Source organism: Sminthopsis crassicaudata, chromosome 1 (genome assembly GCF_048593235.1).
Source record: "Sminthopsis crassicaudata isolate SCR6 chromosome 1, ASM4859323v1, whole genome shotgun sequence".
Classification (NCBI taxonomy): domain Eukaryota; kingdom Metazoa; phylum Chordata; class Mammalia; order Dasyuromorphia; family Dasyuridae; genus Sminthopsis; species Sminthopsis crassicaudata.
In genome coordinates, this window is record NC_133617.1 from 681,069,030 (window position 1) to 681,081,240 (window position 12,211).

Below are 12,211 nucleotides of genomic sequence, written 5' to 3' on the forward strand. Positions count from 1 at the left end.
TAATAGCTATACCTTAGAAATGAGAAGATGTTGCCAATTTAGGGCTTGGTTTATTGTTTTATGCTTTGTTTAGAATGAAGAAAATGATGGTGAAAATGTTAGTAATGCATGCTAAACTTAAAGGCATGCTACACATGAATTTTTTTTTTTCTTCTGAGAGAGCCAGTTGTTAAACATTTATCATACTAATCCAATCAAAAGAATCTTTGCAAGCATCTGTGCCATTTGGGGAAATAAATGAGGCTTTGCTTGTCAAACATGTCTAGGCTTACTTTCAAATTGCCTCAGTCCTTTCCAACCTTCCACTCTTCTCTCAGAAGAAAGATTTGTATTCTGTGCCTAAAAGTTTCTGAGTTTTGCAGCAGAGTCATTCTTTATGAGGAAAACAGCTATTGGTAATTACAGCCAGATAAGAAACATTGTCATTTTAAAACAGATAGTAATAAAGTGTTGTTTTTCTCATAGTAGGAAAGAACATTTGGAAGTAGAATGAGCCAATCGTGGGTTCAAAATCTAATTCTGCTCTTATTACATTATTATTATTATTAGCTGAAAATCTGAGCATTAAGAAGCCCCATGGCAATTTAATTATCATCCCTAGACTCAATATTCTCTCTTATAAAATGAAGGAAAGCATTGCACTAGATGATCTTTAAGTTCTCTTTTTAGTTCTGAAGTGTTTTAGAACCAGGAAAATTATTTTATTTTACAATAGAGCTTTCATAGTAACCATGGAATGAATAATTAAAGTGAGATCAGATGAAAAATTTTATTTGCTTTTAAAGCATGTATAAAATTATTAGAACTGTGATAATAACTTCTTCAATTTGACCTTTGGTTTCATTGCAACTAAGTAAATATGTACAAAATTTTAGCTTCCATTTACTTAATCAGTCAGTACAGAAAAAACTTCCAGATGAATGTTTTCAACATTTGAAATGATGATTTTAAAAATTGCTGGATATGCTGGGGTTTTTTTCATTTCTAAGAGATTGAGCATATATAAAAAATACTGAGTGCTATGAAAAGTCTTCATTATCAAAATGCATTCTCTATTTTTAATATTGGTGCTATCTTATAAATGAGAAAAGGGTGTTTGGTCATCTCACTGATAGTATTGACCCATATGTGTAGTAAAGTTTGATAACATAACTTTAGTCATATGTGATATATGATATTAAAAAAGATATTTATCAAAATATTTAAAAAGTTAAATAATACATATTCCTTAAGAAATGTGTAATTATTTAAATTAATTGATGATTTAAATAAATTTTTTTGGTTCATAATGCATTCCTAAAAGATGTAATACCTTAAATATTATACTCAGTACATACTAAATGTTTTTGGTCAGGAAAGATACAAAATTATTGTAATTCAGCTGGGAGGATAACCTTAATGCATAAAACATCTTGAAAGGAAAATATTATGAATGCAAGATGAAGGGACCCCTCAAAGACAAGTAGATAATGATAAAGAACTCATCTAATTTGCTGTTTTCTATTTTTTTTTCCTTTAAAGCTATTTTACCTGGTTTCAGTCAGCCTGAGTATTGCAGTTATTGTTGCTTTCCAGCTAACAGCCTTCACTTTCCGAGAGAACTTGGCAGCCACTGCCCTCCTGCTGGCCTTTTTCGGGTATGTGATTGGAAATGCCACTGTGGAATTATGGTGTGTTCCTTGCAAACGAAAAACCCTAGGATTTCTTTGAACTTGCAGTTGAGTGCATGGTTTTCTCTCTCTTCCAGCAATTATGCTTCTGTAAGAGATATTGAGAAAACAAGCTCCAGCATGATGATGAATGCTCTGTGGGTGGAGGGAGAGAATTGATACACTCATAATGAGAACTGTGTTGTCCTGATCTCAGAAAGGCCCTCCAGCTGTTTGATAATGTTATACTGTATAAAATAGATTCTGTCTTATCGTCACTTTGAGACTAATCTAGGTGTTCAGACTAGGAAAACTGAAATTGCAGTGGAGGTGTTTCCATCATGAACTTCCATGCCTTGCAAATATCCTACTTTGCTTCTTATGATATTAGTGACCAGTAGGGGTTTGTCTGAATACTAGCCTTTTTTTGCTTAAAAAATTAGTGCAAACAGGACATGCTCACCTAATGATGCCTCAATTACTTTCCAGTAATTAATGGAAGATTAGTGATTCTCAGAGGATTGAATATTTTATATTTCCAATCTTTTCTTCATCAAATAAAATAGGTTGATAGGAACTAATTCAAATGTATATACACACACATAAATATATATATATATATATATATGCAGAGTATGTACATGTATGTACATATGTATAAGCAAATCACACAATTTATATGTGCATACACATATGTGTAGGTGCACATACATACCCACATATGTATATATGCAGATATGTAACAGACATGTGCGTGTATGTGTGTATATCTATCATCTATCTATCTGTTGTTTTTATTGTTGCCATTGTGTTTGTCTTTCATTATCAAACAGAACCATGACATTAGGGAGGTAATGCTATGACATGTAAGGGAATTGAATTTATGTGTGTCAAGATATAGATCAAGAAGACGATCTATTTATCTATCCATCATGAATCTACCTATCATCCATCTATAGTCAGATATAAATAATTATATTGTAGGCATTAGCCAGAATTTTATCTTTAATTGTGAGATATATATTTTCTCTAGAGTATAAGATCTTAAATAAATTAATATCTAACATATATACATTCTATATACATATATATATATGTATTAGTAAATCAACAGCTATACAAATTATCAGAAAAGACTTTAGTCTCTCTAGTCTAATTTCACTCCTAATGAAGTTCAGTGTAGTAAAAGGAATATTATGTCTAGAGTAAGAGGAGGTAGGTTTGAATACTGGCTCTGCTTCTCACTATCTATGTGACATTATATAAGAAATATAACCTTTCTAAGCTATAGTTTCCACATGTGTATGATGATAGAGTTGTACTAAAGAAACCTTCAAACTACTACAGATTATATCATTAGAAAGGACAGGTGGTAACCAGATCAAGAAAATTCATTTTTAAATTTTTTAAATAAAAATATATATTTAAAATATCTTACTATGGGCCCAGAACTAGGCTAAACATCTAATGATTCTTATCTCACTTGATCCTCACCATAACTTTGGGAGATAGATGTTATTTTTATCCCCATTTTACAGATAAGGAAAGTGAAGCAAATAAAATAAGTGACTTGTCCAGAGTTATACATCTAGGAAGAGTCTGGGAGCAGATTTAAACTTAGAACTTCTGGACTCTATGGTGAAGTTCTATCCATTGTGACACCTGGTTGCATTTTTCTGTCATTAGCTCTTTTTCGGAGGAAGGTAGTAACAGTGTTATTAAATTCACTTACTCATAAGGAATTTCAGAATTACACATGGTGATTACATAGGTTGTTGAGCTGGTATTTCAGATCTCTTGCCTGTATTATGTCATTTATGCTGCATACAGGGGGTACTCTCAATTTCATATTATATTTGTGCTCATTCTGGTCTGATACTATATTTAAGCTGGGTGGGGCAGAGAATGAGACATCACATCATAAATAATTGGTAAGGATTCTAAATTATCATATTATATAATAAACTATTGAAATATCTTTGGGGAAATCTAGGTACTTTCAAAAATCTTATGTGCAAAAGGAGAAAAATATATTCCAATATTATCAAAAATAAAATGAAGCCAATTATTCAAAGCTACAGTGAATCTTATTTTGGCTTACTAAAAACAAAACAAAACAAAACAAATCCCCAAACCAACAACTTTCTTGCAGCTCAAGCTACTTTGTAATTGAAGAGGTTGATGCACAAATTAATGAGATCTTTGTCATTGCAAAGATTCAAATAAGGGCTGGTGGACTACTAACAAGGAATCTAAAAGGGAGAATTTCCACATTCAGAGGGAGCTAGGGGACGATGTTTTATGAGATTCCTTCTAACTCCAAGATTCTCTTTATCAATTTATTGCTAGAGGAAAATATAATCATAACATATTTCACAAATAAAAAAGTAAAATATGTATAGCTGGAAGGAACTTTGGAGGCCATCTAGTTCAACCTATCCATTCATTTTACAGATGAAGACATAGAGACCAGAAAATATAAACAAACAAATAAATAAATGAATGAACAAAGAAAAAGATAAATAAATGAAAACAAATAAATAAGCAAATAGAAAGGTCACACAGATAGTGAAAATCACATGAAATTTGAATCCAAGCCCTCTGTACAGTTAAATGTCTTTCCACTTATTATTTATATAAAGTACTGCCTCCCTCCCCCCCACCTCTTTGTTTGTAAATATTTTGGTTGTTAAAGGGGAAGAAAAATAACATTTATGTATGGAAGATTAATAAAATCAATTAGTAAAGCAATATAGTACTGAGGAGAGACAAATTATTCTGAAGTCCGAAGAACTGTTCCTCAGATGAATATACTAGAAGACATTTTGAAGTCAGTGTAACAACTGGCATAGTGATATCTTCAGGGTAATGTGATTTATCTGGTCATTTACATAATCTATTTTTAGAGTTTATAATGGTGAAATTATAAATGAAGTTGCTTTTGAGGACTGTGGGAAGATGTTACAAGGATTGGTGCTATACAACTGAAAATCTATTTCATGAGTTTTATTTCATAAAGCAGAGATGAAGGATCTGATTTGAGATGTTGGAACATATAGGGTGAGGGAAGACAAAAAAAGAGAAAATAGCTGGAGAAGAATATAAAAAGACATAAGGAAAGAAGCTGAGCTAATGAGTCAATCAGAGAGGCAGAAGATATTGAAGGTTATTAGTCTTCAATAGAGAAACTGCTAGCTGCACCAGTGGTTCTTCAATTGCCTTGTTGGGAGCATGTTGACTGGAAGAGGACAAGGCACTTTGATGATTGACTGGAGAAAGGGTGTTTTGGCTGAGGGAGCATTTCAGTTCCTTTGCTGACTAGAGGAGAGCTGAAGTCTGCTGCTATATTTAGAGCTATGTAGTTTATAGCTCTATCCTTCCATCTAACCTTAGGAGGAGAAACTTTAAAGAATGATTCTTAAAGATTGACCTCTACTTGTCCTCTGTGATTTCAGAAGGAGAAAAAGAGAAAAGACAAGTTTTGCATGTTCTATCACGAACTGTGCTTTCTGGAGAAGAGGTTTTGCTTTTGTAGAAGCTGATTGGACAAAGCAGAATCCTTTTCAGTGAAGAGCTGCCTGGGTATCTCTACTATGCCCAGAAAGTCAACTAGAGGAGTTTGCAGTTCTTTGGAATTAGGGAATTGGTTGTCATCATATAATTGCAATGTTTATAATACTTCCTGGTTCAAAGAATGTGCAACTTTCTTACTGTCCAATTAAGGATGGTCCTTAGCTAAAAATCTTTATCATCTCAAGGGCAAGTTGGGGCTCAGAGGGGCTCTCTCAAAAAGAGAGAAGGGGATGGTTATGGGTGCCATGTTGAGAACACTGTAGATATTTGACTGCATGAATCTGTTTAAGGGTATTCCAGGGTTATATGATCTTTAAAATAAAATTTTTACATAAACAAAAGTATTATAAATTCCTTCAGAACAAAACCCATTTCTTTTTGTTGTTAGTGCCTAGTCTAGTTACTTTGTCAATGTAGAAATTATTTTTTTAAGTTTGTTTATGGAATAAGTGAAATTCTTGACCTTCCAAATATTTTCAGTTTTAATATAGTAGTTAGAAAATTCTGCATGTTTTCTAGTCAGTTAATCATTGATCATATGCTATATATCAGTTGCTATGCAAGAATGCTGAGGATTCAAAGTATAAATGAAGCAATTCTTGTTCTATTGGATCACATACATATACATGAAACACAATTATGCACAAGGTAGATATTATATATATATATACATATACATATACATACATATACATACACATACATATATATATACATATACATATACATACATATACATACACATACATATATATATATATATATATATATATATATATATATATATATATATATATATATATATATATATATATATATATATATATATATTGGTAAGGGTAATAACAAGGGGAGGGAAGCAAGAAAATCTTTGGAAGATGATGAGCTAAATCTGGAGGTGTCCTAAGGAAAAACAATGGAGGAACACATTCCAGATGTGGTGGACAGACTATGTATATAGAGAGGAGGTATAGATTATTGTGTGTTAAAATCACCTAGCATATTTTCTTTTTTGGAGAGGAAATTAGGATTAAATGACTTGCTCAAGATTACACAGCTAGTAAATGTTGTTTCTGAGGCTAGATTTGAACTCATGTCCTTCTGACTTCAGAACCAATATTCTATCTACAGTACTATCTAGCTATCTCTCTAAGCCAGTTTTAGCTGCAAGACAGAATGTATGAATTGGAGTAGTGTATAACAAAGTTAAGTGGACCCAGGTTGGGAAGTAGTGGTGTCAAACTCAAATAGAATTGAGGATAGCCCATACATAAGGATTCCTGTGGATTCCATATTGACTAAGAAAATACATTAAAACTATCTGTAATCTTGTGTATTGTTATTTATTTTGTTAAATATTTCCTAATTACATTTTAATCTGATTTATGAAGGGAGCAGCCTGCAGCCACGTGCTTGACATCTGTGCTATAAAACAGTTTAATGCCAAATAGAGGAGTTTGTATTTTATCCTAGTAGCAGAAGGAAGTCAATGAATTTTGAACCATAGAGTAATTCAATCCACACCTGTGTTTCAGTAAATGCTTGGATTCAATTTATACTTTTATACTTCTAGAAATGTCATTATGAATATATGCTTCCATTTCAGAGAGTAGTGTTTATATTCCTATTTATCTAAAAGTCCTGATATAGGTATTATAAGTGAGTGAACATCTTTATCTTGTTTCCTAATGTGATTTCTTTTTTGTGTATAGGAGTTTGAAGATTTTCTGTTGAATACATTATCTGTTCTCTATGACTGCATTATAAGTAAGCAACTTCAATTATGAAGCTGATGGACATTATATGTCATTTACAAAAATCCATACAACTTCATCTGTGACATTTTTTGCTTGTTATTTTTTGAAATGTATGAATGCCACAGTATGACTGATGAATGAATTTAGAACATAATAGATGTTTTAAGAATACAGGGAATACACTAAGAAGTCTCTATCCTTGGCAGCTCTTAAGGATTTGTGATCATTTGCTTCATGTTGTACTATCATCATTTTCAGGGATGGACAAAACATTAGGAAAACCTCAGTCATTTAAACCACACTGAGATTGTGCAGGCTAAAGCAATAAATCACTCAACGATAAAAATGACAAGCTTATCCTAAGAGTACTATTATCTTGTGCATAAGTGGGTGGGTAGGTGTGAGGGCTTGCTGTAGAAGGAAAAGGGAGAACTGCTATCTGGAACTCTTAGGAAATTGTAATGCTTTCAAAGTTAAAGTCACTGATTCCTTAGGTGGAATTCTGAAGGAGAATAGTTCTAAGTAAGCACCCTGTAACTGGCTGAAATAGTCCTGAAATATCCCCCCCCCCCAAAAAAAAAAAAAAGAATGGAAAAGCCATGTAAAACCAGGATTCCAGATTCCTGGCTCATTCAAGAAGTTATTGTTATTATTTTAAAACCTGTTTATATTAAGGACTTATTAAGCACCTTCCTAGTTCTTGATAGGGAAATTTTTTTAGAGAATAGCATGACTAGATTTCAATATGCATTTTTTAAACCTTCATTGCTGTTATCCTGTATATAAATTTGGATTTCAGGGACCTGTGGGTAATGCTAGAGATGGATTTCTCTTTTATTTGATAAAAAGAATAGTCATTTATACAACTTATAAATTAACTATTTTATGAAGTTTATAAAATATTCTGTTATGTGAACAATATTTTATATATGTACATTTATATGTTGATAAATAATATAGAGACAACTTTATAATAATAGGTGACTTTAATGTCAAGAAGACCTGCTTCCAGTCCTGCCTCTGATATATATTGTCTCTTAATGACCATGTCACTTAATCTTTCTTTGCCCCACTAAAATGTAAGTCTCTGATAAAGCTGTGTATGAAATAATTCACAATCTGAGAATTTCCTACATCACTGGAACCATAGATATAATTTATATATAGGTTAGTTATAAAAATTTCATAATAGAACAGTAATAATTGTTAAATAATTATATTCTTGTCCATTTTCTTTTGTAGTTATGCAACTCTACCATGGATGTATCTTCTCTCCCGAATCTTTTCCAGTTCTGATGTGGCTTTCATCTCTTACATCTCTTTAAACTTTATCTTTGGTCTTTGCACCATGCTAATGACAATAATGCCGAGATTACTTGCTGTCATCTCCAAAGCACAGGTTAGTGAACCCACTTTTCCCATGGGTTGGTAAAGATCAGATTAATTTCCAAAGTAAATGTTAATTGAATGGTGACTCTGAAACTACAGAAACTAGAAATGTGCATTGTTTCCTTTTGGAAAATATTTTTTTACTTAGATTTTACTTAGGAGAAAAGGTCTGAAGGCTTCATGTTTTATCCATGGTCTGGATCACTGACAGTTTGAATTATTTTCCTAGGATCCCATAAGACGTGCATAAGAAACAGGACTTGAATCCATATAATTGTGGTTAGCATTCTCACCTTTCCACCTGTTTATACTTATACCTGAGAAATTTTCATGGAGACATGCCTGATTCTTCCTTTGTTAGATGAAGAAAAACAGAGAATCAAGCTGCCATAAAATTCTTTGGAATATTAAGAAAATATATAAAGAGAGAGATAGAATCACCTCGAATGCAGATGCTCTAACAGCATGATGCATTTGGACAATACCTTCCCAAAAGCCCCAGGCGTTCCAGGGGCCCAGATTTTATAACTTTATAGAATTTTTTGAGATATATTTAATACTTCCCTCATGCTCTTATCAAGGGCTTTGTGGTATCGTTTTTGAAGAGATGCATAAAATAAAATTTCTTTGTTAGTGGCCACCTTAGGCTGCTAGCCGCTGGGAAGTTTCCTCTGGTAAAGAATGAACTTTGTTCACTGCCCTTAACCAGCTCCTTTCATTTATCATCATGCTTAGGCCTCTAGACTAGGCTCTCTCCACATTGATTCTCACCAGGATTAGAGGGGAAAAAAATTACTTAGGAGAAAACACTAAAACATGCTGATGTATGAGCATTTTTTTTTTCCTTTGAGGTGGAAGCTTTACATCTTTTCTCTTGCTTGATTTAGCTTTATTTGTTCAATTCTTGTGAATCCTTTGGCTTTTTAGAAGATAAATTTGTGTAAAAATTATTGAATCTGGAATTAGAAAACTTGGGTTTGGGACTTCACTTCCTCTTTTACTAGTGATCTAAGAAAAAAATTCACATCTGATTTCTGGGCTTTAGTTTTTCCATCTGTAAAAAAGGAACTGCAACTGGGATTTGATAGGAGTAGTGAACTCAAAGCTGAGAAAGTTCTTTCTACTAGTATGAATTGTCACATTTTCTGCAATTTATAATCTTGAATTGTCTAGTAGTAGCTAGGTGGCACAGTAGATAGGGATTGAATGTGTAAATAAGGAGACCAGATTCAAATCTTGCCTTAGACATTTCGTAGCTATGTGACACTGGGGCAAGTGAGTAAACCTTTCTTAGCCTCAAGTTCCCCATCAGTAAAATGGACGGGGTGGTGGTGGAGTAATAATGACACATTCCTCTCAGAATTTGTTGTGAGGATAAAATGAGCCTATCTGTAAAGCATTTTGAAAACTTTAAATCTCTCTGTAGATACAAGCTGTCATCATCACCATTCCTTTGCTGCTTTCTTGTGCATTCAAATGAAAACAGGGCACTAATCCATACATAAGGATTTCTGTCAAATACACATCAAAAATTTTAATGTGTGGTATTATTTCTGCTTTATTGTATTTTCATTTATTTAACTAAATATTTCCCTATTACATTTGAATCTGGTTCAGGCTTAACTTGAGAATGTTGTTCACTTTAAGGTCTGAAAGCTGCACGTTTAATCCATGATCTGTATCACTGATAGTTTGAATTATTTTCCCAGGATCCCATAAAGCATGCATAAGAAACAGGACTTGAATCCATGTAATTGTGGTCAGAATTCTCACCTTTCTACCTGTTTATACTTATGTTTAGCTCTCTACCTGTATATACTTATACTGTATATATGTAGCCTCTCTATCTGCAAAATGGAATTAATGTTTTACTACTTACTGAATAGGTTTGCCTATTCAGCTTGAGATATATGTGAAATTATCTGTAAACAATTATGATGAATACTATGAATATAAATCACTACCAAAGTTTCCAACAGTGGTGGTGTGAAGTGAGGGAGATTGCCCAGTGACAAGACAGGGGAAGAATAGTCCAAATTCTGAACAGACCGTTCATTCTCAGAAGGTATAAAATGATACAAGGATTCAAATGGCTGGTATTATACTTAAGATACAATGTGAATTAACTATTCTAGAATGAGCATAACCAAGGATCTAACTACCATTTATAACCCTGATTCTATGGAAAATATGCTCTAGACAAGCCAAGTTACAAATGGATAGGTTGTCTCCCATTGCTAAATTAGTAATAGTCTGAACATAAACAGTACCTTATATGTATAATTTAGTCAGAAGTGCCTTTGTATTCTTTACTTTGTGAAAGCCATATGATAGCAATACTCCTAATTTCCCCTTTGAGCTTTCAGGAGTTAATAATAATCAGGAAAACCTTTCTGTTGGAACAAAATCTTCTTGCTATAATATTTTGTCTCTAGAGCCACACCCTTTTCTTTTGAACTTCCTTCTGAAGTAAAATGCTAGATTTTCTGTTTTTCATTGACCTTTCTGATTTCATTTTTTTTTTAAACATGAAAGTCCAGGGTCAATCATTGCTTCAGCTGACTGCAAATAGCTACTTGAGCTGTAACTCAACTTGGAGACTTTTTGATGCAGAACACCTTTTACCATGTAGATACAAAATGTACCCTTTAAAATGGACAAAAGATATGTCTTTGTACCTTCATGAGCCCTAAATATTATTCACTTTTTATCTGTCTGATTCTTTCAATGTAAGAAGAGGATGAGAGAGGAGAAGCAACAATAGCAGCAGCAATAGTAGAAATAGGAATATGAAAAATAGTAGTTGTGGGAGGAGGAGGAGAAGAGAAAGAGAAGAATGAGTAGGGATAGTAGTAATAGTAATAGTAGTAATAGTAATAATGATAGTAATGGTAAAATGTAATAATAGCTAGTGTTTCAATGGGGAGGAAAATCTCACTGAGGAGATATTCATTATCAGAAGCTAATTACTGGTAGATATTTTTCTCTTGCACTTATTTTTAAAAAATTGCCTGCTAGGCTATAAAGGGATAAAGATTTTCTTAGTTAGGTGCCCAAAGGCTCAACCACAATGTCAAATTAACATATAAAAATAGTTGACAGTTATGACAATTGACAGTGGAACTGAAAAAAAAGAATTAAAGGACCTAACAAATCTCTCCCAACAATGAATGTCACAATTAAATGAGGATTTAGTTATAAACTATAGTTGTATTTGTTCTTATAAATATAGGTAATGATTAATCTGATTCTGCCTTGAGTACTTGTGAAAAAAAAATGCTATCTCAGATATTATATATCTTATTCAGACCAATAAGTTATTGTAGCAGAGTAATAAATGTCCTTAACCATTTTCATTTATTTGTATAGTGTATGTTTTGTTTTTTCAATAATAATCATACTATTTTTATCTACTTAATTTTACTTATACATTGTATGTCTCACAAAGAGGATGATTCACATGAAAACTCAGAGTAACAAATATTTCTACAATTTACCAGAAAAAAAAAGAATGGTGTTTAGCTTCAATAGTATTCACAAGGTTTATTGTACCTCTTTTGAACATGAACAAAGACTACATTTTAATCATTTTTCTACTAATTATATTTCTTTGATAATTCAGTCTTTTCTTTTTGTCTCAGTATATACAGTGTAATGAATCATAAGACATATTAAACCAATTTACTATTTAATTAGAGAAACCCATTTTTAAAAATTTTGAGAATAATGATTAAGCAAAATCAAGAAGGAATATGAATAAAAACTATAGTTCTAACTTTCCTTCATATTGTACAGTGTTCATATAGTACTTATGACTGATACTTTCCAAGAGCTTGAAATGAC

The 12,211-nt window shown here is 32.4% G+C and overlaps 1 protein-coding gene across 1 annotated transcript in view; it reads left to right on the plus strand.

Annotated features, from left to right (window-relative positions):
• Positions 1-12,211, plus strand: part of ABCA13 (ATP binding cassette subfamily A member 13) — a 523,487-nt gene that overhangs the window by 377,744 nt on the left and 133,532 nt on the right. The window contains 2 exon segments of the mRNA XM_074283590.1: positions 1,522-1,637; positions 8,222-8,378. Coding sequence (XP_074139691.1) covers positions 1,522-1,637; positions 8,222-8,378 — 273 coding nt within the window.